This window comes from Ahaetulla prasina, chromosome 15 (assembly GCF_028640845.1).
Source record: "Ahaetulla prasina isolate Xishuangbanna chromosome 15, ASM2864084v1, whole genome shotgun sequence".
In the NCBI taxonomy this organism is placed as follows: domain Eukaryota; kingdom Metazoa; phylum Chordata; class Lepidosauria; order Squamata; family Colubridae; genus Ahaetulla; species Ahaetulla prasina.
This window is the reverse complement of record NC_080553.1, coordinates 15,957,969-15,985,199: the sequence shown is the minus strand read 5'-3', so window position 1 is coordinate 15,985,199 and position 27,231 is coordinate 15,957,969. Positions and strand designations below refer to the sequence as shown.

Here is a 27,231-nt window from a genome sequence, read left to right as displayed (position 1 = left end):
AAGATCATCCTATTCCAGTGCTGGAATGGCCTGGGAAGAGCCCAGACCTTCACCCAATGGAAAAATCTATGGGGCTGGCTAAAGAAACTTGTTCGTCAGAAGAGACCCAGCAATAAAAACCCAGTTAATACAAGCCACCCTTCAATCTTAGTTTCACATGATAACAGCTGCAGAACAACTCAAAGACTCGGTTCACGCCACGGGAAGACTTTCAAGAAAAGATTGGACTGCCATTTCTCCGAAATGGTGTAGGCGGGTCTCCCCCCCTGAGCGGGGGGTTGGACTAGATGACCTACAAGGTCCCTTCCAACTCCGTTAAGATGAAGGTTTCTATCAAACGAACAGCCTCAGAACAAGGATGAGTTGGTTTCTTTGAGCCAACCCTGCCTGTGGCAACTCGGAGAAACGGTGGTGTTTGTGTGAGAGAAAATGTGTGTGTCAATTCTAGCAAAAAAAAAAAAGAGAAGATTATCGAAGGAATTATGGAAAATCCTCCGACCGAGTTATCAATTAACAGACTTTTTAATCTTCTCGGCATTCAAGAGTTAACTGATGACTGCAAGGAAGGAGAGAAAGGGGAGGGAGGGGGGACAGGAAACACCAATCATCCAGCTATAGCGGGAATGTGATTAAAATAAAAGGAAAGACACTAATTAGCAAGCTGCGAATTAAACTGTCAAAGAGAGAGAGAGAGAGAGAGAGGGCGCAGCAGCGTGTTTGCAGATGGGAGCTTCTCCCACCAAGAGGGAAGCTACTGCGTTGGTGCGGCCCAGCAATCTGATTTATTTAGGAAACAAATCCGCAATACGGTCCATTTCTGGTACCGGCAGCATCTTCTCAGCTCGATCAAAAATTCAGACATTTGACAACTGGTTCATAGTTATGACGGTCGCAGCGTCCCCGGCGTGTATGTGTGTGGTCACGCGATCCCCTTTTCCAATTGACTGGCGAGCCAAGTCCGCACGGGAGCCGGATTCCCTTAACAAAAATCGTGTGACTAATTTAACAGCTGCGGTGCTTAACAAAGTCGTAAAACGGGGGTGCAAAACTCAGTCAACGAACGTCTCGCTTAGCGGGCAGAAATTTTGGGCTCAATTACAGCCGTAAGTCGAGGACTATCTGGGAAAACAGTAAACGATGCCGCACAACCTCAAGGCAGGAGGATTCATTTTTACATACACACTCAGCACATACCAACCACGGTGGCTGGAATCAATGGCGTAATTTCCTGCTATTTTGACTCCCTCCCCTCTTCCCCCCCTCCCCCCGAGTCCTATTAAACCATAAAACCGATCATAACATTTGGACGACTCTGGGGCAGTATCCCTGACTTCTGGGAGCAAAAGCAATCTCACACTGCACATTGAAGTTGGGTCAGATGGTTGCTTGGGGACATGCCCTGACCTTCGCTTTCCATAATATATATATATTTTTGCTAGCATTAGGGAATCTAGAAATAACAAGAATTGGAGGCAGAGAGGGGGCCAGGGCCATATTCTAGTTATCAGCTGCCCTCGAGAGTTGGAGATAAGTGAGGCAGGAGAACAGCTGGAGCCTGTCCCCAGTGTCCGTCTGCGCAGAGCTGCCAGACGAAGGGAACAGCTAAAGAACAAGGGTCGACTTGGAAGTAAGGCCAAGTGAGGCAGGAGAACAGCTGCAGCCTGTCCCCAGTGTCCGCATGCGGAGAGCTACCAGATGAAGGGGACAGCTAAAGAACAAGGGTCGACTTGGAAGTAAGACCAAGTGAGGCAGGAGAACAGCTGGAGCCTGTCCCCAGTGTCCGTCTGCGCAGAGCTGCCAGATGAAGAGAACAGCTAAAGAACAAGGGTCGACTTGGAAGTAAGGCCAAGTGAGGCAGGAGAACAGCTGGAGCCTGTCCCCAGTGTCCGCATGCGGAGAGCTACCAGACGAAGGGGACAGCTAAAGAACAAGGGTCGACTTGGAAGTAAGACCAAGTGAGGCAGGAGAACAGCTGGAGCCTGTCCCCAGTGTCCGTCTGCGCAGAGCTGCCAGATGAAGAGAACAGCTAAAGAACAAGGGTCGACTTGGAAGTAAGGCCAAGTGAGGCAGGAGAACAGCTGGAGCCTGTCCCCAGTGTCCGCATGCGCAGAGCTGCCAGACGAAGGGAACAGCTAAAGAACAAGGGTCGACTTGGAAGTAAGGCCAAGTGAGGCAGGAGAACAGCTGGAGCCTGTCCCCAGTGTCCGTCTGCAGAGCTGCCAGATGAAAGGAACAGCTAAAGAACAAGGGTCGACTTGGAAGTAAGGCCAAGTGAGGCAGGAGAACAGCTGCAGCCTGTCCCCAGTGTCCGCATGCGGAGAGCTACCAGACGAAGGGGACAGCTAAAGAACAAGGGTCGACTTGGAAGTAAGACCAAGTGAGGCAGGAGAACAGCTGGAGCCTGTCCCCAGTGTCCGCATGCAGAGCTGCCAGATGAAGAGAACAGCTAAAGAACAAGGGTCGACTTGGAAGTAAGGCCAAGTGAGGCAGGAGAACAGCTGGAGCCTGTCCCCAGTGTCCGTCTGCGCAGAGCTGCCAGACGAAGGGAACAGCTAAAGAACAAGGGTCGACTTGGAAGTAAGGCCAAGTGAGGCAGGAGAACAGCTGCAGCCTGTCCCCAGTGTCCGCATGCGGAGAGCTACCAGATGAAGGGGACAGCTAAAGAACAAGGGTCGACTTGGAAGTAAGACCAAGTGAGGCAGGAGAACAGCTGGAGCCTGTCCCCAGTGTCCGTCTGCGCAGAGCTGCCAGATGAAGAGAACAGCTAAAGAACAAGGGTCGACTTGGAAGTAAGGCCAAGTGAGGCAGGAGAACAGCTGGAGCCTGTCCCCAGTGTCCGCATGCGCAGAGCTGCCAGACGAAGGGAACAGCTAAAGAACAAGGGTCGACTTGGAAGTAAGGCCAAGTGAGGCAGGAGAACAGCTGGAGCCTGTCCCCAGTGTCCGTCTGCGCAGAGCTGCCAGATGAAAGGAACAGCTAAAGAACAAGGGTCGACTTGGAAGTAAGGCCAAGTGAGGCAGGAGAACAATGCTCTCTACATGGGGCTGCCTTTGAGGTGCACCCGGAGGCTGCAGTTAGTCCAGAATGCGGCTGCGCGAGTAGTAATGGGAGCTGCTCGTGGCTCCCACGTAACACCACTGCTCCGTAGTCTGCACTGGCTTCCTGTGGTCTTTCGGGTGCGCTTCAAGATTTTGGTTACTACCTTTAAAGCGCTCCATGGCTTAGGACCCGGGTACTTGCGAGACCGCCTGCTGCTACCCTATGCCTCCCACCGACCCGTACGCTCACACAGAGAGGGTCTCCTCAGGGTGCCGTCCGCCAAACAGTGTCGGCTGGCGGCCCCCAGGGGTAGGGCCTTCTCTGTGGGAGCATCGACGCTCTGGAATGAACTCCCCCCCTGGCCTACGTCAAGTGCCTGATCTTCGGACCTTCCGTCGTGAGCTAAAAACATACTTATTTATTCAAGCAGGACTGGCATAATAGTTTGATTTTAAATTGGGGTTTTATTAATATTCTTAAATATTTTAAATTTAATTTTAATTATTAGCCGTTTTTGTAATTTTGATATGTTTTAATTTGTTTTAATTGTACATATTTTGTATTTTATCTCCGGCTGTACACCGCCCTGAGTCCTTCGGGAGAAGGGCGGTATAAAAATTCAATAAATAAATAAATAATAAATAAACAGCTGGAGCCTGTCCCCAGTGTCCGCATGCGCAGAGCTGCCAGACGAAGGGAACAGCTAAAGATCAAAGGTCGACTTGGAAGTAAGGCTACAGGTGGACGGTGAATGGCCCCTCCCAGCGGGAATAAAATAATAAATAATAAATAAATAAATAAATAAAATAAAGAGGAGCGAAAGGGGAGTGGAGTTTGCAGGAGACAATTTGTTCATTCCTGCATTCTTGCCAAGTATTGCAGGGTGTCTGAAAGATATCGGCCAAGCCAATATCTCTCCAAGCCTGATCAAGGTCGGTAATTGTGAACTATCTTTGGAATAAATGTAATATAAGCTTCTGACCATGACTTAGGTAGTTTCATCTTTAACATAACTTCATTCATAACTTCTAGTAATGGGAGACTCAACGACTACTGTAATGTCTTATAATATTCCGCTGGTAATCCATCTGGGCCGGGTGCCTTCCCATTTTTTTTTTTAAGTGCTTCAGTTAATTCCATCCTTGTTATATTTCCTTCCAGCATCATTTCGGTGTCTTTAGGGATCTGAGGTAAATTCGCTTTCTGCAAGTACCGTTTAACACTTTCCTCCTCTATATTCTCTCGCTCATACAATTTTCTATAGTAATCTTGTATACTTTTTTTCCTTCTCTTCATTCCCATATCTGAACTGTCCTTGGTCATCCACTAACCGCGTTATTTTTTGTGATTCTTTCTCTCTCTTTTTAAATTTAAGGGGCCTCTTGTAGCTCAGGCTGCTAAGACAGTCTGTTATTAACACAGCTGCTTGCAATTACTGCAGGTTCTAGTCCCACCAGGCCCAAGTTTGACTCAGCCTTCCATCCTTTATAAGTTAGGTAAAATGAGGACCCAGATTGTTGGGGGCAATAAGTTGACTTTGTATATAAATATACAAATAGGATGAAGACTATGGCTTGACATAGTGTAAGCCGCCCTGAGTCTTTGGAGAAGGGCAGGATATAAATTCAAATAATAATAAAAAAAATTTGCACGCTAACCATCTACCGGGTTTAATAGCATTTTCGTAGCAATTCAAACTAACCCTAACCCTAACTTAGATAAAAAATTTAACAGGTACTGATTAAAAAAATTATACGGATATTTATTAGAGGTAATTGTGAACTATCTTGAAAGATTGCGGGAGAGGAAAGACTTTGCGGGAGAGGAATCCACCGTCAATTAAATAAAAGGGGTTTATCGGGACGCGCGGACTCGGCGTCGTGCTGCTGGGGAAGCCTAGGTCAGAAGACCCTGTATCAGGAGGGGAGAGGGCATCCTAGCCATGCCTCCCCCCTTGTCTCCACATGCTGGAACTCCTTTCCATATACAGGTTGTCCGACACACCAGGGAACGGAAGGGGCGCAAGCCAAGGACAAAAAAACAACAACGGAAAAGAGAATACACCTGTCCTGTCTGGTTGCTCAGAAAGGTGAGCTTTCAACGTGCCTGTCCCACCGTCCTCTAGTTCCATCCCTCCCTGCCTTAGACCTGCAATGGGGAGGGAACACACAAAGACACACACACACACACACACACACACACACACACCCCTCCTGGAAAATCCCCAGCAGCCGCCCGAAGGACGCGCTCACATTTATCATAGCATTGGAGGTGATCCTGAAGAGGGTGGCTCGTTCGTTGACGGCTTTGATCTTTTCTCCGCTCTCGGCCGGCAACTTGAGGTTCTCCAGCTCACTCAGGGATCTCTGGAGAGCCGCCCCGTGCTTGGAGATCAAGTCGTTGAAAGCGCTGAGGTCATCCAGTTTCCCGGAGAGGTATTTCAAGGTGCCGTGCACTTCGCTCTTGTCGGATTCGTGCGAGGCGGATTCCTCGTCGTCGCCCGAGTCATCTGTGAAAAGGAAGGAGCGGTGGAGTGAAAGGAGGAGAAAGAGAAGGAGGAGGAGGAGGAGGAGGAGAAAGACCATCGTTTCCATGGTTACAGGCCGGACAGCACTAAAAAAAACACACCAAAAACCACCCCGCAATGCAAAGTCAAACAACACCTTGCATTGCACCTGGATTCCCCAACTTGGGGCCTTCCAGAGACACCGGATAACCACTTCCCCAGGTCCCCGTAGAGCTGACCCCAGGACCACAACTCTGGGGCGATGGGACTGGCAATCCCGGTTCAACACAAACCATTTTCCACAGCGGAAGCGGAGAAGCAGGAAGTTCCTTTGCCAGGCAAAGCTTTACCAACTTCCTTGGCTAAGAAGCCGCAACGGATTGCGTTGCCTCACTTTGTCGCACCCACACAAACCTTTTCCTAACCTGGGGACCCTCAGACACGCGGACTTCCAATCCCAGCACCCTCAGCCACGCCCGGGGGGTGGGGGGAGGGAATTCTGGGAGCTGAAGTCTGCCCAACCCAGAGGTGGGCAGTTTGGAAAAAATGTTGTCCTTTATAAGTTTCATAACTGGCTGATAGAGATAGATAGATAGATAGATAGATAGATAGATAGATAGATAGATAGATAGATAGATAGATAGATAGATAGATAGATAGATAGAAGGAGGCAGGGTAGGGAAGGAAAGAAGGAAGAAGATGGTGGGGAAGAAAGAAGGAAGAAGACGGTGGGGAAGGAAGGAAGGATAGATATATAGATATATAGATGATAGATGATAGATAGATAGATAGGGTAGATAGAAGGAGGCAGGGTGGGGAAGGAAGGAAAGAAAGAAGACGATGGTGGGGATGTAAGGAAGAAAGGAAGGATGAATAGCTAGCTAGCTAGATGGATGGATGCTAGGTAGATAGATGATAGACAGATGATAGACAGACAGATAGATAGAAGGAGGCAGGGTGTGGAAGGAAGGAAAGAAAGAAGAAGACGCTGGGGAAGAAAGAAGGAAGAAGACAGTGGGGAAGGAAGGAAGGAAAGAAGGAAGGAAGGAAGGATGGATGGATGATAGGTAGATAGATGATAGATAGATAGATAGATAGATAGATAGATAGATAGATAGATAGATAGATAGATAGATAAGCTTATAAAGGACAACTTTTTTCCAAACTGCTCACCTCTGGGTTGGGCGGACTTCAACTCCCAGAATTCCCCCGTCCTGCGTGGCTGAGGATGCTGGGATTGGAAGTCCACGTGTCTGTGGGTAAATATATATATATATATATATATTCAGTTGCTCTATCCATCCGGGCTATTGATTCCGCCTTCTCAAGGGTAGAGGAAAGATGCTAAAATTGAACATGCTCCTGGATTTACGAGCTAAATCCTGCTGATACCCAAGATAAGGATAAGTGGACAGGATAAAAAAAAACTCAACGACAACCAACAACCCTCTTAAATATTAATAGAAGCTCAAGTACCAGCACAAAAGGCTGAAGGCCGATAAAGCTTTAACCTTCATTAACACCGGCAGGTTGGGAAAGGCGGTTTATTCACGCAGGACCCATAAAAAACACATTTTATGCTGTTTTTTTTTTAAATGTGAAGCTCACAGAATCTGCATATTATTCTAATAAGTGGAGTGTGTGTGTGTGTGTGTTGTAGCAGGACAGTCTGCTTGTAAAAAACAAAGAAGAAAGGAAGAAAGGAAGGAAGAAAGAGAGAGAGAGAGAGAGAGAGAGAGAGAGAAAGAAAGAAAGAAAGAAAGAAAGAAAGAAAGAAAGGAAGGAAGGAAGAAAGAAAAAATATCCGTGCAAAATTCCCACAACAGCAGCTCAAAATATGTCTCCCCCCAAGTTTTTTATTTTATATTATATTTTATATGTATCAATGCGCGATTAGGGTGATACCTGGGTATTGTACATTTTAATACAAACAGATATAATATTATTACTCGTGGTTATTGCATAACTTTGTTGCTTGTATCCTTACGATTTATATTGATATGGTTTCCTGATTGCTTATTTGTACCCTATGACTATCATTAAGTGTTGTACCTTATGATTCTTGACAAATGTATCTTTTCTTTTATGTACGCTGAGAGCGTATGCCCCAAAGACAAATTCCTTGCGTGTCCAATCACACTTGGCCAATAAAAAATTCTATTCTATTCTATTCTATTCTATTCTATTCTGTTCTGTTCTGTTCTGTTCTGTTCTGTTCTGTTTTATTTTATTCTATTCCATTCCATTCCATTTTTTCTACTCTACTCTACTCTACTCCACTCCACTCCACTCCATTCCATTCCATATTTTCTATCCTATCCTATCCTATCCTATCCTATCCTATCCTATCCTATCCTATATTTCATTTTCATTGTTTCATATTGTTTAAAGATATCTACCATAATACTACCACCCTTCAATTTCTAAACCTCCCTTATTATTACATATATCTTACTATATTTATATTTTTATATAAATATATATATATATATATAATATATATATATAAATATATATATATATATATATATATATATATATATATATATATATATATATATATATATATATATATATATATATATATATATGTTTTCTGAAGTTTTTATTTTATATTATATTTTATATGTATCAATGCGCGATTAGGGTGATACCTGGGTATTGTACATTTTAATACAAACAGATATAATATTATTACTCGTGGTTATTGCATAACTTTGTTGCTTGTATCCTTACGATTTATATTGATATTGTTTCCTGATTGCTTATTTGTACCCTATGACTATCATTAAGTGTTGTACCTTATGATTCTTGACGAATGTATCTTTTATGTACACTGAGAGCGTATGCCCCAAAGACAAATTCCTTGTGTGTCCAATCACACTTGGCCAATAAAAAATTCTATTCTATTCTATTCTATTCTGTTCTGTTCTGTTCTATTTTATTCTATTCCATTCAATTCCATTTTTTCTACTCTACTCTACTCTACTCTACTCCACTCCACTCCACTCCACTCTCCACTCCACTCCATTCCATTCCATATTTTCTATCCTATCCTATCCTATCCTATCCTATCCTATCCTATCCTATCCTATATTTCATTTTCATTGTTTCATATTGTTTAAAGATATCTACCATAATACTACCACCCTTCAATTTCTAAACCTCCCTTATTATTACATATATCTTACTATATTTTATATTTTATATAAATATATATATATATATATATATATATATATATATATATATATACATATATATATATATATATATATATATATATATATATATATATATATATATATATATATGTTTTCTGAAGTTTTCACCATTTCCATGTAGTAATCTTTTTTTTTTTCTCCATATATATATATATATATAAATATAAATATATATATAAATATATATATAATTCCCCTCTTATTTCTATCTTTTAACATTTTTTTCCATGTCACCGTAATATTCAAAAACTTTTCTTTTCTATCTTCCATCTATCACATTTGTTATTCATTATTTCCCTTTATTTAGCTCTTCAAATCTATTTATTTTCATCAACTTTCATCCTTCATTCTTTTGTTGTTCAGGGTTCCAATGTACTCTTCTTGTGCCAATCACAATCATTTAAACATATAGAATAAATCTGTTCAAAATATGTCTGTTTTAAACAGTAGGGAAAGGACGTATGCCAGGATACGCTGATGAAGGAAGGCTCCAGCAATGTAATAAATAACCTGGCAGCAAATCAAAGGAAAATGCAGAATATCAAACACTGGCTATTTTGGACCTTTTGGGCATTTTAATGCTGCATCTGTCAACCCAAACAGCAGCCTGGCAGCTCCATGCAAGGAGGAGGCCACTCTGGTTCTGCTCTCACCTCTGCGAAAGAAGAGACAGCGGGTATCTGTGGCTGTTGTAGTAGTTGTTGTTGTTAGTTGTGAAGTCGTGTCCGACCCATCGTGACCCCATGGACAACATTCCTCCAAGCCTTCCTGTCCTCTACCATCCTCTGGAGTCCATTTAGACTCATGCCTACTGCTTCAGTGACTCCATCCAGCCACCTCGTTCTCTGTCGTCCCCTTCTTCTTTTGCCCTCAATCTTTCCCAGCATTAGGCTCTTCTCCAGTGAGTCCTTCTTTCTCATTAGGTGGCCAAAGTATTTCAGTTTCATCTTCAGGATCTGGCCTTCTAAAGAGCAGTCAGGGTTGATCTCCTCTAGAACTGACTTGTTTGATCGCCTTGCAGTCCAAGGGACTCGCAGGAGTCTTCTCCAGCACCAGAGTTCAAAGGCCTCAATTCTTTGGCGCTCAGCCTTTCTTATGGTCCAACCTTCACAGCCATACATTGCAACTGGGAAAACCATAGCTTTGACTATACGCACTTTTGTTGGCAGGGTGATGTCTCTGCTTTTTAGTACGCTGTCTAGATTTGCCATAGCTTTCCTCCCCAGGAGCAAGCGTCTTTTAATTTCTTGGCTGCAGTCCCCATCTGCGGTGATCTTGGAGCCCAGGAAAATAAAATCTGTCACTACCTCCATTTCTTCACCATCTATCTGCCAGGAATTGAAAGGGACGGATGCCATGATTTTAGTTTTCTTAATGTTGAGTTTCAAGCCAACTTTTGCACTCTCCTCCTTCACCCGCATCAAGAGATTCTTTAGTTCCTCTTCGCTTTCTGCCATTAGAGTGGTATCATCTGCATATCTGAGGTTGTTAATATTTCTTCCGGCAATCTTAATTCCAATTTTTGATTCATCTAGCCCTGCCTTTCTCATGATGTGTTCTGCATATAAGTTAAATAGGCAGGGTGATAGTATACAGCCTTGCCGGACTCCTTTCCCAATTTTGAACCAATCAGTGGTTCCGTGTCCAGTTCTCACTGTGGCTTCTTGACCCGCATACAGGTTTCTCAAGAGACAAATAAGATGGTCTGGTATTCCCATTTCTTTTAAGAACTTGCCACAATTTGTTGTGATCCACACAATCTGTGGTTGATGCCCCCTCAAAAGTCTGTTGTGGCCTACCAGCAGCCAGCGTGGCAGATTTGGACAGTGAGGAGGTTGGGGAGGAACATGGGCCAGCCCTGGAGTCTGGGGAAGGCTCTAATGAGAGCTCTGCGTCAGAGGCAGAGAGGGAGCCAGGGCCGTCCGACAGTTATCACCTGCCTTCGGAGTTGGAGATAAGTGGGGCCGAAGAGCAGCTGGGGCCTGTTCCCGATGTGCGCATTTGCAGAGCTGCCAGGAGAAGGGAACGGTCACTCATGCCCTTGTGACATCTCGTCTGGATTACTGCAATGCTCTCTACATGGGGCTCCCCTTGAAGAGCACCCGGAGGCTCCAGTTGGTCCAGAATGCGGCTGCGTGGGTGATAGAGGGAGCCCCTCGTGGCTCCCATGTGACACCTCTCCTGCGCAGACAGCACTGGCTACCTGTGGCCTTTCGGGTGCGCTTCAAGGTTTTGGTAATTATCTTTAAAGTGCTCCATGGCATAGGGCCGGGATACTTACGGGACCGTCTACTGCCACCGATTGTCTCCCACCGACCCGTACGCTCTCACAGGGAGGGACTCCTCAGGGTGCCGTCAGCCAGGCAGTGCCAGCTGGCGACGCCTAGGGGAAGGGCCTTTTCTGTGGGGGCTCCCGCCCTCTGGAACGAACTTCCCCCAGGACTTCGCCAACTTCCTGACCTTCGAACCTTTCGCCGCGAGCTTAAGACACATCTTTTTATCTGCACAGGACTGGACTAGAATTTTAAATTTTAAATTTGGTTTTAATGGGGTTTTACTATTTTATTGGGGTTTTAATATTCGGCCGTATTTAATAAGTTTTTTAAATTGGGTTTTAACTTGCATTTATGTGTATATTTTACTTGGCTGTAAACCGCCCTGAGTCCCTCGGGAGATAGGGCGGTATAAAAATATGATTAAATAAATAAATAAAAGGAACAAGGGCCGATTTTCCCCCCTAACACCTTTCAGCCAGACCCCATACACGGTTTAATCCGTGCAAACGACAACCTCCTTTCCTGCCTTCTTGTGCTATCATAGAATCTTTCCAAGTTTATCTTATAGAACGTTTCCACTGCATAAACAACGGCATGTGTTTTTTTTCTTTTACTTTTGATGTATTGCACGCCGCAAACCGACATTGCTACTGTCTTTGGGTGTCTATTAGCAGCTATTTTTAGCCCCTTCTTGTTATTTATTCTCTTGCATAGAAAGGATCAGAATCCACCAGCCATATGCTCCTCTAAGTCATGTAACTTCAGCTGGTTGGCTTAGGAGACCCAGGCAGGGTCAGGAAGACCCGCTGAGGACGAGCGGTTTTATTGTACCGCTGGCTGCATTTTTTTAAAAAAAATACCCCTCTTCTCCCTTCTGCTCATGTATGTACTGTATGCCACTACCTTCCTGCTGAATGCAAATTCATGCTGCAGCCCAGAGGTTTATTTTTTTCAGCTCATTCCCAAAAACGAGACCCGCTCTGAATTGTGAATTATAAACAATCCATCTCGCCTTTCCGCATTAAAAAAAAACGATGGGGCGGATTTTAAACCCATTACTGTTTGTTTTCTCTCTGGGGTGGGGCGGGGAGGAAACAAACCCCACTGTTTTGAAAAAATAACCTGTTAAATCTTGGCTGTTTAACAAGATGGTTCCGCTGTCTATGCATATTCAGATCCTCTATCTAGGATCAAACTCATGGTCTCCTGATTGTGAGGCAAGAACTCCAACGATGGAGCAGATTTCGTGAGCTTCAATGGACTCCAGAGGATGGAAGAGGACAGGAAGGCCTGGAGGAACGTGGTCCATTGCTGTTTGTTTTCTCCGGGGAAGGCGATAGTGTTCCCAGTTGCAATGGAGGCTGTGAAAGTTGGACCATAAGGAAGGCTGAGCGCCAAAGAATGGAGGCCTTTGAACTCTGGTGCTGGAGAAGACTCCTGCAAGATCCCTTGCAAGGCGATCCGACCGGTTGGTCCTAGAGGAAATCAACCCTGACTGCTCTTTAGAAGGTCAGATCCTGAAGAGGAAACTCAAATCCTTTGGCCACCTAAGGAGAAGGAAGGACTCCCTGGAGAAGAGCCGAATGCTGGGAAGGATGGAGGGCAAATGAAGAAGGGGACGGCAGAGAACGAGGTGGCTGAATGGAGTCACTGAAGCAGTCGGCGTGAGCTTCAATGGACTCCAGAGGATGGAAGAGGACAGGAAGGCCTGGAGGAAAGTGGTCCATGGGGTCGCGATGGGTCGGACACAACTTCGCAATTAACAATGACGACTTGCCTTTTGAAAAAGCACCGTGACTTGGATGACTGAGGATCTCTGTAACAACCCCCACATTCTCCTTTTATAGTTGGACATTCTGGTTTGGCTTGAAGAAACAGACTGTCTAGATCAGGGGTCACCAACCTTTCGGACCTCAGGGATCACTAAATTCAAAATTTTAAATCCTGCGGACCACTAATATGATTTTTTTTAAAAAAAGATAAATAGTATTTAGTGCAATATAAAAAATGCAAATCATTTTTCTACGGACCGCCAAAATTTTCTCGCGGACCACCAGCGGTCCACGGACCACTGGTTGGTGACTACTGGTCTAGATAGGAGGAAGGAGTTTTTGCTGAACAAATTCATCCTGCTTAAGGCTTCACTTTTGACCTCAACCTCATCATGTCTGGTCAACTGTTAAGAAGGAAAGGCCGAAGGGCTTTGTAGAAAAGAGTTCTCCGCTTGGTTGAAGGGCAACGAGGACCCGAGAACAGATCTCAGAGCCGAGATCAAACGAAAGGAGTCCTTTTTTAAAAAAAAAACACTATTTGAGGTGAAGGAATTCACACGAAGGAGCTGGACCGTTGAGGCAAACCACAGTCTGTCAGAGCTGAAGGGGATCATGGTGGAAGACGAAGCGGCCGGCCCGCAAGGATCTTTAGACTGTTTAGAATAGAATAGAGCTGGAAGGGACCTTGGAGGTCTTCTAGTTCAGCCCCCTGCTTAGGCAGGAAACCCTACACCGCTTCAGACCCTATGCCAGTGATAGCTAACCTTTTTGCCGTCGTGTGCCAAAAGCGGGGGGGGGGCGTGCAGGGAGGGAGTGTCGCATGCGTGTGTGCCAACACCCATAATTCAATGACCCCCCTGCCCCCCCCCATGCGCTCCCCCCGCTTTTGGCACACGATGGCAAGAATGGTTACCGGTAGGCCCGGTAGGCCTGTTTTTCACCTTCCCGAAACTCCAGAGCCTTTCTTGGAGCCTGGGGAGGGCAAAAACGGCCTTCCCCAACACTCCCTGCCCCCCGGAGGCCCTCCAGAGGCTGGAAACAGCCCATTCCTCGACTTTTGGTGGGCCCGGAAGATCCGAAAATCAGCTGGCTGGCACGCACAGGCGCAACGGAGCTGAGCTAGGGAAACGCTCGTGTGCCCACAGATATGGCTCCGCGTGCCGCCTGTGCCACAGATTCACCATCACGGGGCTTACACCATTTCAGACAAAGGGACTGTTCTAGCCTCTTCTTAAAAACATCCAGTGTTGGAGCGTTCCACTGGTTCATTGTCCTCACTGTTCTCCTTTCTCTGCATTCAGCTAGGGGGGGCGAAGGAACCTCAGCCATTTATCCCAAGAAGAAGAAAAAAACCTGGATCTTTACGGCACCCATTTAAACAGCAATGAATATTAAAGGCACACTTCCATCCATATTTAATAGCTTTTCCGGCTCCTATATTTACGACCGAAGTCCTTCCTTTAATGGAAGCTGGCGAATATAATAAAGCTGAGGTAGCAATTTTTCCCCTCCCAATTTTTCCAGAGGGAGCGAGATCGTTGAGGAAACCGGCTAATGAGATGAAATGCAATCTATTTCGTCGTGCGGTCTGTCTTTTTCTTCTTCTTCTTCTTCGTCTTCCCTTTCTCTCCTTCACAGCCAAAGCATCAAAGACGTCCTTTTCATACATACGTAACGGGGTGGGGGGGAAATTATCTCCCTTCTTTGGCATGAAGCACTGATTAAAATTCAGTCTCCCCCCCACACCTTATTTTTTGCAGCATAAAAAGCTTCAGAAAAATGATGGACAGCTGTGTATCAAGAGGCAAGAAGACAGCTTGCTGGAAGTCAGTCACTGAAGTGGCTCCAGATTTCTTCCTTCTTCCTTCCCTATCCTTTCCTTTCTTCCTTCCCTATCCTTTCCTTCCTGCCTGTCTCTCCCTTCCTGCCTCACTTCCTTTGTTCCTTTCCATCTTTTCCTTCCTGCCTGCCTTCATTCCTTCTTTCCTTTCTTCCTTCCCTTCCTTCCCAATCCTTTCCTTCCTGCCTGCCTGCCTCTCTCTCCCTCCCTCCCTCCCTCCTTCCCTTCCTTTTTTCCTTCCCTTCCTTCCTTCCCTCCTTCTTTCCTTCCTGCCTCCCTCCTCCCTCCCCATCCTTCCTTCCTTTTTCCTTCCCATCCTTTCCTTCCTTCCTTCCTTCCTTCCTGCCTCCCTCCTTCCTTCCTTCCTTCCTTCCTTCCTTCTTTCCTTTCTTCCTTCCCTTCCTTCCTTCCCTCCTTCCCAATCCTTTTCTGCCTGCCTGCCTGCCTCTCCCTTCATCCCTCCCTGCCTTCCTTCTTTCCTTTGTTCCTTCCCAATCCTTTCCTTCCTGCCTGCCTGCCTGCCTTTCCTTCCTTCCTTCCTTCTTTCCTTCCTTCCTTCCCATCCTTTCCTTCCTTCCTTCCTTCCTTCCTTCCTTCCTTCCTTCCTTCCTTCCCATCCTTTCCTTTCCGGCTGCCCCTTCCTCCCTCCCTCCCTCCCTCCCTCCCTCCCGCGAAAGGAAATATCCCATGGAAAAATTGACCAAAGTGTCAATATCCTTTATATCCCGCTTCTTCCAAGTCAGAAACTTTCCTTTCCATCATTGCCTGCCGGATTCAGATCTTTGTGGCTTCAGCATTTCCCAATATTTCACCTGCCGCTCTCTCCAAACGCTCGTCCACGGCATATTTATTAAGTGGCAGTTCCTCCAGTTAACTGGTACCGTTTTCACCGAGGCCTTATGAACTGGAACGTCCTTTGCCGGTCTTCCCTGCAGACTAAGCTCACAAAACGAATCCAAACAGAATCCCGGACCTGGTAGGGACCTCGGAGGTCTTCTAGCCCGACCCCGTTTACAGGAGAAGGAGACCTGATGCCATTTTAGACAAATGGCTGTCCGGTCTCTTCTTCAAAACTTCCAGTGTTGGGAGCACCCACAACTTCTGGTGGCAAGCTGTTCCGCGGGTTCGTGGTTCTCACCGTCAGGAAATTCCTCCTTCGTTCTAGGTTGCCCCCTCTCCACCCGTTGGTTGCTTCTTCTCCTGCCTTCCGAAAAAGACGAAAGCTGGCGTTCCTCTTATAACGGATCCTGTACTTAAATTACACCCTTGCCGAATGCAAATCAGCTTTTAGCCCACGCAAATCTGCTGCTATTGTCGTGCTCTTTAATTACCACACAGTAATACAGAACGGGTGTCTCTGGATATGAAATCCCATTAGCCCAAACAGAGTCAAAAACTCGTTCAGGAGAGTTGGGGGGGGGGGATCCTGATTCCAGGAAATCCCTTAATTTTATTATTATTATTTTTTTTTTAAAAAAGCACCACTAAGAGAAGCATAAGGTGGCTTAGTGGGTAAGACGCTGAGCTTGTCGATCGAAAGGTCGGCAGTTCAGCGGTTCGAATCCCTAGCGCCGTGTCACGGGGTGAGCTCCCGTGACTTGTCCCAGCTTCTGCCAACCTAGCAGTTTGAAAGCACGTAAAAAAAAAAATGTATCTTATGCTCACCTCCTCTTCTTTGCCCGAAGAGGGGGAATTCCGAACCGCTGGGCAGCTGATTGTCGCTGTCTTAGCGGTCCAACACGATCCAGAGGTTGGTGATCAAGAGGATCACCTCCATTGCCTACGGAGCAATGTTATATTTTAGATTATGTTTGTTAGTTACAATACCCTGTATTCTGTTCTGGGAAGTCTCGGGGAAGGGAAATGGGGAGGGGAAGGGAAGATTATAAATTGATTGATTGTCATTGTACAGAAATAATGGTAGAATTAAACAAGTTGGAATGGTGTAAAGTCGGGGCTGCTCGGTAACCACTCCCGAAGGGAAAGGGTAAGGAAAGAGGAGTAAAGAAGGAAGAAAGTACGTAGGTAGGTAGGAAAGAAGGGAGGGAGAAGAAAGGATAGGAGGAGAAGATAGAGGGTTAGAAAGGATGGTAGTGAGAAGTGGGGAAGAGGAGGGGAAGTAGGAAAGTGAGGAGAAGGATGGTGGGGAAAGTTGAAGAAGGATGAGAAGGGTAGAAAGGATTAAGGGAGGGAGTGGCGGTCGAGCAGCCCAGATTGAGCATAATTTGAGTATAGGATCAATTGTTGTATAAGTGATTGTATTGTACACTGGTTAAATTGTGGGAACTATTATGGAAAATAAAAAAATTTTGCCCTAAAAAAAAAATGCAAGTAGAAAAAATAGGGACCACCTTTGGTGGGAAGGGAACAGCGTTCGTTCCGTGGGCCTTTGGCGTTGAGTCATGCTGGCCACGTGACCACGGAGACGTCTTCGGACAGCGCTGGCTCTTCGGCTTTGAAACGGAGATGAGCACCGCCCCCCTAGAGTCGGGAACAACTAGCACGTATGCGCGAGGGGAATCTTTACCTTTTTAAGAGAAGCATACTTCTTAAAATTTAAATTGCCTGTTAAGCACGGAGCTCCGTGGGCCTGAGATTGGAAGGAGGAAATAAATTTAAACTGAAAGAGATTTCCTCTTAAAGGGCCCTCCGGGGATTTGTTTTGGCGGCCTGGTTAACCAAACACGCGGGGGGCTCCCTCCTGCATATCTGATCTCGGTTTTAACCGGCAGCCGTTTTTATTCTTGTGGTGTGTGTGTAAAAAACCAGCATCGATCTTTAGAGGTTATTCCAGTATTTGAGGGGCTGCCACGAAGAAGCGGGGGGGGGGGTCAACCTATTCTCCAAAGCAACAGAGGGCAAGGCAAGAGATAACAGTTGGAAACTAATCAAAGCTAGAAGCAGTCTGGAATTGAGGAGAAACTTCCTAACAGTGAGGACAGCTCGCCACCAGAAATCGTGGTTGCTTCATCACTGGAGGTTTTTTTTAAGAAGAGACTGGACAGTCACTTGTCTGACATGGTAGAGGGTTTCCTGCTTGAGCAGGGGGCTGGACTAGAAGACCTCCAAGGTCCCTTCCAGCTCTATCCTATCCTATCCTATCCTATCCTATCCTATCCTATCCTATCCTATCCTATCCTATCCTATCCTATCCTATCTTCCAATATCTATTCTATTCTATTCTATTCTATTCTATTCTATTCTATTCTATTCTATTCTATTCTATTCTATTCTATTCTATTCTATTCTATTCTATTCTATTCTATTCTATATTCCAATATTTAACTATTCTATTCTATTCCATTATATTCTATTCTAAATTCTTATTCATTTTCTATATTCTATTCTATTCATTTTCTATATTCTATTCTATTTTAAATTCTTATTTTATTCTATTCTATTCTATTCATTTTCTACTATTCTATTCATTTTCTATATTCTATTCTACATTCCAATATTTATTCTATTCTATTCTATTCTATTCTATTCTATTCTATTCTATTCTATTCTATTCTATTCTATATTCTTATTCATTTTTATATTCTATTCATTTTCTATATTCTATTCTATTTTAAATTCTTATTCTATTCTAGTCTATTCTATTCTATTCATTTTCTACTATTCTATTCATTTTCTATATTCTATTCTATTCATTTTCTATATTCTATTCTATTTTAAATTCTTATTCTATTCTATTCTATTCTATCCATTTTCTACTATTCTATTCATTTTCTATATTCTATTCTATTTATTTTCTATATTCTATTCTATTCTACATTCCAATATTTATTCTATTCTATTCTATTCTATTCTATTCTATTCTATTCTATTCATTTCTATTCTATTCTATTCTATTCTATTCTATTCTATTCTATTCTATTCTATTCTAAATTCTTATTCATTTTCTATATTCTATTCTATTCTACATTCCAATATCTATTCTATTCTATTCTATTCTATTCTATTCTATCCTATCCTATCCTATCCTATCCTATCTTATTCTCCTGGGGTGTGTGTTGTTGTGGGAATGCGGTTAAACAGACAAAGGGAAAGAAAACAATGGGAATTCGGCCCTTCTATTAAGCCGCAGAAGAGCCACAATGTCCAGAGAGAACAGCTGGGCCAAAGAAGAAAAAAAAAACAGTCCAAGCCCATTGTTCGAGAAACAAAGCAACCCAGGATTGCTCCTTTTCCTTCATGGCCCCAACAGATGTATTTATATCTCTCCATGAAAGGGATTTGCAATTGTCTCCTTGAGGGCTCAGGCCAAACCAGTTCAGCTGCAGCTGCTGGCAGTCTCCAGAACGGCAGAGAAACCAGCAGAAAATCAGGATTTACAAAGAGAGGCTCCAGGCACCTTTCCCGGGTGAACGGAAGGATGGAGTACAAAGAAGGAAGAAGAGATTCTGCTGGCCCAGCACCGGTTTGACGATGGTTTGCAAACCAAAGCTCGGCCTGTCCTGGGTTGCAGGTTAAAGAGGTCGGGCCAAGGTCTTGCATTACTCTCTTGGGCTACCGACAGTCCGGATTTACAAGTTTTGAGCCCCCCCCACCCCCAATTTAATGCATTTTAAATTTAAATTAAAACTTGCCTGCGGAAATGGGGGGGGACGGGGGGACGCTCCTTCCCTGGATGTTTATATAGGTTAGTGATGGCTAACCTTTTTGCCATCGTGTGCCAAAAGCAGGGGGAGTGTTGGGGGGGTTGCACACGTGCGTGTCCACACCCATAATTTTATGCGCCCCCCCCCTTGCGCGTCCCCGCACAACCCCTCTGGGCTGCGCCCACTTTTGGCACGTAATGGCATGGTGGGCCCAGTAGGCCTGTTTTTCTCTATCCCCAGGCTCCAGAACCTTTCTAGGAGCCTGGGGAGAGCAGAAACAACCTTCCCCACCCACCTCGGAGGCCCTCTGGAGGCTGGAAACAGTGTGTTTCCTGACTTCCGGTGGGCCCAGAAGGTCCAAAATCAGCCGGCCGGAGCTGAGCTCGCATGCCCACCAATATGGCTCCACATGCCACCTGTGGCACCATACGTGCCATAGGTTCGCCATCACGGGTATCGGTTCTCCTGCTTGAGCAGGGGGCTGGACTAGAAGACCTCCAAGGTCCCTCCCTGATTTTTGAGACCTCTGAAAGCGTCTCAAAATGGGTCAAAGTGTTGTGGTCCGCTGGCAGCGGAGTCAATGAGGCTGAGAAAGAATACAGGCCAGTCCTGGAGGCTGGGGAAGGCCCAGATGAGGACTCTGCATTGCAGGCAGAAATGGGGCCAGGGCCATCGAGGAGTGATGTACAGACTCCGGAGCCTCCAGAGCCTGATAGTAGTGAGGCAGAGGAACAGGAGGAGCCTGTTCCTAATGCATGCATGAGAAGAGCTGCCAGAAGGCAAGAGCAGCTCAAGCAAAGAGGACAACTCTGAAGTAAAGCCAAGAGATGTTTGGCCCCTCCCATAAGGCTTAAAAAGACCAGCAATGGCATTTGGGCTTTGCCGGAAAACAACGTTGATAGCTTTGTCTTGCTGCATTTGTTTCTTATCGGCGTCTTCTGAATGTTTTGCCAAGAAAGGCCTTTGGCAGTTTGCCTAATTGGACCAAGGTTGGTGATAAGACTGAGGAATTGCGTTGGGAAGAATTTCCTTTGATTTAGTTTGGAGGACGCTGAGAACGAGTTTAATTCTCAGCCGTTCTAAGAAAGTTTGTTTGTTTTTAAACTGACTGAGTTCCCTACTACCTACTTGGGCCTGGGTCACAACAGGAGCGACCTTCCCAAAAATACCCATTCCTCCTCCACAAAATGTCTCCAAGACAGCCGAAGCTGCTGACCAACCGCTCTGCGTCGCAGGAGGAAGGGATGAGGAACAATCAAGAAATTCAAGTCGGCAAGTGGACCGTTCGGTTACTTCCTTTAACCCGGGATGACTCCGGCTTGCTTGTCCTTTCTCGGGAGATCGGATTCCCAAATGGGAGGACACGCATGTCTCTTGTTCCCCTCTCGTCTTTGCTAAGTATGTCACGAAAGATAAATTTTTAATTGCGATTTAAATGCATTTTCCATTCACCGTACCAAAGGAAGGGCAGGGAACAAAGCCAGGTTATATAGAACTTCTTCCTGGGGAGGGCCCCCGCCCATAAAAGGTCGCTTTAATATTAATAAGGCTCAACTCCCAACCAATTTCTTTGGTTGCCCGAGGACTTGATGTCGGAAGTTTCGATAGCTACCCCAGCTCATCCCTGAGGCGGGGTGGGGGGTGAATGAGCGGGAGATCAGAAAAATTCTCTTAAATGACGCCAGGAAGATGCTACCATATTTCCCCTGAAAATAAGACCTCCCTGGATAATAAGCCCAATTGGGCTTTTGAGCGCATGCACTAAAATACACCCCCCCGTGAAAATAAGCCCTCTGTTGTGTCTGCGCCCCCCGAGCCGGGCCCCCTGCCAGAAAGTGACTTATCACTTTCCGAGGGGGAAGGGCCATCAGGACTTACCTCGGGAGCACCGGCTTCCCTGGCTCAGCTCCAGGAGCCAAAGGCAGGCCAGGTGGAGGAGATAACGAGGCCTCCATCCCCTGACACTTCCCCCCCCCAGGCCAGACCTCCAGACCCAGCTGATGGCAATCAGGCCTGGCTGGACCCTAGGTTTCGTAGGCAGGAGAGGTGGGAACAACAGAAGCAGGGGTGGGGCAGGCCTAGGAAGTGCTGAGTCATGGAGCCACACCCCACAGGATAGAAAAGCAGCAAGGGCTGCAAATCAACTGCCTGACTAGAGCTGAAGTACTGTTTGTTCCTGGGTTACTCATCGGCATCAAGAGAGATAACAGAATCACTTGGCAGACGCTCGCTAGTTTGCTGCCAGAGCTGATAGTGCCAGCTAATTAAGCCATCGCTCGGACGGAGGCGAGGGGGGACAGAACACCCTTCCCGAAAATATTTAAACGTGTGCACAGCCAGTCAGTCCCCGCCATTTCCTCTGGTTAGGGTTAGGAAAACAAGAGCTGGAAATCAGGTAAGATGGCAAGAGGAGCCCCCCCTTGCTCCACGCGCCCCCAAAATAATAAGACCTCCCCGAAAAGAAGGCCGACATCATAATTCACAAAAACAAGAAGCCAAACGCAAAACACATTTCCAAGCTGATCCAGGAAACCAGAAATCCTCCGCTCACTAAGAGGGGAGGGAGGAATAAGAACCGCTTCCCAGAATCCTCGGCGCGCACTTCCTGCTAGCAACATCCATTTGATTAAAATAAATGACAAGGCTTAAAAAAACAAAAAAAACCCCAGAAAGCATAAGGTTCATTTTTGGTCTCTGAAGCAAACCCACCCTACCAAAATCCTTAGAGGTTCCAAACATCTGTCAATGCCTTGCAAATTTTGCAAAGAAGTGAAACCTCTTGAAGGGCCGCGGTGTGGCTCAGGCTGTAAGAAGCCTGTTATTAAAACACAGCTGCCTGCAATTACTGCAGGTTCTAGTCCCACCAGGTCCAAGGTTGACTCAGCCTTCCATCCTTTATAAGGTAGGTAAAATGAGGACCCAGATTGTTTGGGGGGGCAATAAGTTGACTTTGTAAATATACAAATAGAATGAGACTATTGCCTTACAAACTGTAAGCCGCCCTGAGTCTCCGGAGAAGGGCGGGATATAAATGTAAACAAACAAAAAAAAAACCTGGAAAGAATGAAAAAGATATTACCTCCTTGCCTCCTTACCCTTAGCAAGAGTGCCCACCTGCAGTCGGAGGGTGAAAGGTCTTCCCTAAGCAGCCCAGATTGGTCCAAAGATGCTAAAATGAGCCAGTAGGACCATCTGGGTTTTCTAAGAGAGGAGGCTGCAGGTTTTCTGACTGCAGATGCTTGGGGGTCATTTTCCTTTTGTGATGTCCTACTGAGAAGGCCAATCAAGTCTCTCAGAGATTAGAAACAGCTTCTGCCTAGAGGAATTCAAGCGGCTCTCCTAGAAATACTGGCGGGATGGGGAAACTTGCCATGGCCAACTCACCAAAGCCAATGTGCCATGGCCAACTCATCACAGCCAACTCAACACAGTCAACTCGCCACAGCCAACTCACCCTGGCCAACTCGCCACAGCCAACTCGCCATGGCCAACTTGCCATGGTCAACTTGCCACGGCCAACTCACCACTGCAACTTGCCATGGCCAACTCACCACAGCCAACTCGCCATGGCTAACTCACCATTGCAACTCACCACAGCCAACTCAACACAGCCAACTTGCCATGGCCAACTCATCACAGCCAATTTGCCATGGCCAACTCATCACAGCCAACTCAACACAGCCAACTTGCCATGACCAACTCACCACTGCAACTCGCCATGGCCAACTCATCACAGCCAACTCGCCATGGCTAACTCACCATTGCAACTCACCACAGCCAACCCGACACAGCCAAATTGCCATGGCCAACTCACCACAGCCAATTTGCCATGGCCAACTCATCACAGCCAACTCAACACAGCCAACTTGCCATGACCAACTCACCACTGCAACTTGCCACAGCCAACTCTCCATGGCCAACTTGCCACAGCCAACTTGCCATGGTCAACTTGCCACGGCCAACTCACCACTGCAACTCGCCATGGCCAACTCACCACAGCCAACTCGCCATGGCCAACTCACCATTGCAACTCACCACAGCCAACTCAACACAGCCAATTTGCCATGGCCAACCCATTACAGCCAACTCTCCATGGCCAACTTGCAGTGGGACAACTTGCCATGGCCAATTCACCACAGCCAACTCTCCAGGCCCAACTTGGTACAGCCAACTCTCCACAGCCAATTCTCTGCAGCCAACTCTCCATGGCCAACTTGCAGTGGGACAACTTGCCATGGCCAACTTGCCTTGAGACAAACTCACTGCGGGACAATTTAACCACTCTATTTAATAGTGTAAAATCATTCCAAAAAACTGGATTTAATGTTTTGCCATTCACATTTTATCCTCTCCCTCCTGTTGCCTCCTTTCTTTCATGATCCTATTCCACTATTACTTTGTTTAACTCTTGTCCCGCAGGGAGTTGGACCTGGCACGTTGGCCACGGTGAATTATCCCAGACCCAAATACCGATGGGCCCCTGGGGGAAGAGTGGAGGAGCGCAGCGAAGCATAGATTAGAGTCCCGTTTGGCAATTTCTGAGGGTCTGGCTTTTGACTGTTCTTTTTGGTTTGACTTTTTCTCCGGTTTGTTCTAAAACATCCAAAGTCACCACGTTCGAGTCCTATAAATTAATAAAATACCAAATACGCAGGTGCCTTCGGTTTTTAACCTATTAAAAAAAGCCCGATCCGCAGCTCCCAAATGCGAATTTTGGATGACAAAATCCATACTGCCCCTTGCCCAACTGGGACCAGTGAAGGCCGCCTCCAAACACTTCGCCTTCTAGAACTTCATCCTATCTCTGTCAGTAAAAGCAAAGCCGTTCTGTTCATCCCTAACGGGAAAACCAGGAAATATTCCGAGAGCGCCGTATTTGGTCACGGTCCGGAAAACTCTTTCTGACGTTTTAAGGATTCAGATTCGCTTTGTGACTTGACCTATTTAAAAAGAATCTCTTCCGCTTTTCAAAATGCAGGCGGAGGGTGACATTTTTACAAGAGACAATTAATATTTACGGATCTGTGATTGCCTTTGGAAGTCTACCGATCAGAGACGACATCAATGCGAGAGAGATTGTGGGTGAAGGGGGCTTGTAACCTTTGCGTATCACAAAACCCGCATCCTTGTGTTAAGGAAGGAACGATGGGCTCTCTTGACCGCCTGGTTTCTTCCCCTATCTAAAAAAACTCAAAAAAAATTAGAACTAAGTACTTCCGGGGGTTTTTTGGTGTTTTTTTTTTAAATGTACACTCATTTTGTCAAATGCACACTTCACTCCCCCTGGGAGGGACTTCAGCACCGAGTTAACTCTTGATGGCCCCCAGAGATGCACCCCACCCCCAGAATTGTGCACCCCTTATAAAGGATGAAACCAGCTTCAATGATTGGCTTTGATTGTTATTCCAACTTTTACTGCTCTTCTCAACTTAAGAACAAACACTTAATTCCAGCAGGAATGCCCCCCCCCCAGTCTTTCCTAACCAGGAATAACTCCTCCATTGGTGTGTGTGTCTGTGTGAGAGGCAGAGAGACAGAGAGAGAGAGAGCATGTGCGTGTGTGTGACAGAGAGAGACAGAGACAGAGTGTGTGAGAAAGACAGAGAGAGTGAGTGTCTGTGTGTGTGAGAGAGAGACAAAGACAGAGAGAGACAGAGTGTGTATGTGTGTGTGTGTGTGACAGAGAGAGAGAGAGAGAGAGACAGAGACAGAGTGTAAGAAAGACAGAATGTGTGTGTGTGTGAGAGAGAAAGACAGAGTGTGTTTGTGTGTGTGAGAGAGAGAGAGAGAGAGAGACAGGGAGAGAGAGAGTAAGAAAGACAGAGAGTGAGTGTGTGTGTGTGAGAGAGAGAGAGAGAGACAGGGAGAGAGAGAGTAAGAAAGACAGAGAGTGAGTGTGTGTGTGTGAGAGAGAGAGAGAGGGAGAGAGAAACAGAGAGTGTGTTTGTGTGTGTGAGAGAGAGTGGGAAAGACAGAGAGAGAAAGTGAGTTTATGTGTCTGTGTGTGTGTGAGAGAGAGAGAGAGAAACAGGGAGAGAGTAAGAAAGACAGAGAGTGAGTGTGTGTGTGAGAGAGAGACAGAGTGTGTGTGAGAGAAAGTGAGTGTGTGTGTGTGTCTGAGAAAGAGAGAGACAGAGGCAGAGAGTGTGTGAGAGAGAGACAGAGAGTGTGTGAGAAAGAGTGTGTTTGTGTGTGTGAGAGAGAGAGAGACAGAGGCAGAGAGAGAGAGTGAGAGTGAGAAAGACAGAGAGTGAGTGTGTGTGTGTGTGTGTGTGTGAGAGAGAGAGAGAGAGAGAGAAACAGGGAGAGAGAGAGTAAGAAAGACAGAGTGTGTGTGTGTGTGTGTATGAGTGTGTGTTCAAACCAAACCAAACCCTGAGCCTTTCCAACATCACCTCCTCCATTGGACCGAACAGATCACACGGCAAGAACTGAGCCCCATCTAGAGAAAGGGGAAGGCTGGGGGGACCCCCCCCCCATAAATGTAGAAGAAGGCCCCTTGCGGGCAGGGGCGGGGGGGGGGACACGGGGACGGGAGGGGGGGGGACACGAGAGGGGAGGACCCACCGAGAGGCCCGACTAACCCTTCTTAATTTTATTCAGGCAGCCAGAGTTGCAGAAGGAGCCAATGGATCCCGTCTCCCAGCAGCTCCGGCTCTTCATACCCGCAGCTGCCGCCGGATGGCTCTGGCGGAAGCGACAGTTCCGGCCATGTCTTTGGGAAAATCAAACCAAGGCTAAGGCCGGCATTGTGGATGAGGGAGCATCCTTGTTTAGCAGCACCGTTGCAAGCCTGGTTTTGCTGCTGCTGCTGCTGCAGCGGCTGCTGTTTTGGCCGAGTCCTTCTTCTTTCCCAGGATTACAGATTCTGCCCATACGCTGAGCGGCTCTTCAAAAAAGACTGAGCACCGTGGATCTCCCCAAAGACTGAGCACCGTGGATCTCCCCAAAGACTGAGCACCATGGATCTCCCGGCAACCCCCACTTCCATAAAACAAGTTGCCATACTTAACTCCCTCCACGCTGGCCCCCGAGAACCGGTGGTCTCTCTCTCTCCCCCACCCTCCCCAGACAAGAGAATAAAACCCGGCGCCTAGCCTAGCACCGGTGGTCTCTTTTAACTGCCGCTCCTTTGGGCGCGCGGGAGCCAAAGGAAGGATGACAGCCCTACCTGGAAAGGGGATCTGAAAAGGGCGCCTGTCTCTTTAAATCCTCCTGGAGGTTGTTTGCAAGACATCTTGCCCAGAGACTGTGCATCAGCGAAGCTTTAACCCTTCCCTTGCCTGTGTCCTGCAACCGTAGTTTTTAACAAGAACAAAGGACGAATGGATGGGAAACTGAACCCACGAGAGTTTCAACCTGGAAATAAGGAGGGATTTTCTGACAGTGAGAACAATCCACCCATGGAACAGAGAAGTTGCCTTCGGAAATGGTGGGAGCTTCATCACTGGAGGCTTTCAAGAAGAGACTGGACTGCCATCTGTCAGAAGTGGTGTAGGGTCTCCTGCTTGGGCGGGGGGGTTGGACTAGATGACCTACCAGGTCCCTTCCAGCTCTGTTCATCTGAATCTATCTAAGATAACATCAAAGGCCTGGAGGCTAAAACATACGATGAACGATGAACGGTTGCAGGAACTGGGCCTGGCTAGTCTACTGAAGAAAAGGACCAGGGGAGACAGGATAGCCGTCTTCCAATATTTGAGGGGCTGCCCCAGAGAGGAGGAAGGGGGTCAAGCTATTTTCCAAAGCACACACAAAGGCCAGACAAGGAACGATGGATGGAAACTGATCAAGGAGAGATTCAACCTGGAAATAAGGAGGAATTTTCTGACAGTGGGAACAATCCACCCATGGAACAGAAGTTGCCGTTGGAAGTGGTGGGAGTTTCATCACTAGAGGTTTTCAAGAAGAGACCGGACTGCCATTGGTCAGAAATGATGTAGGGTCTCCTCCTAGGGCAGGGGGATTGG

At 46.5% G+C, this 27,231-nt stretch overlaps 1 protein-coding gene across 2 annotated transcripts in view; it reads right to left on the bottom strand.

Annotated features, from left to right (window-relative positions):
• The window catches only part of OSBP2 (oxysterol binding protein 2), an 85,033-nt gene that overhangs the window by 28,630 nt on the left and 29,172 nt on the right, over nucleotides 1-27,231 (bottom strand). For both annotated transcript variants that reach the window (XM_058158000.1, XM_058158002.1), the window contains exon 3: nucleotides 5,292-5,548. In XM_058158000.1, coding sequence (XP_058013983.1) covers nucleotides 5,292-5,548 — 257 coding nt within the window. The remainder of the gene's footprint in view (nucleotides 1-5,291; nucleotides 5,549-27,231) is intronic.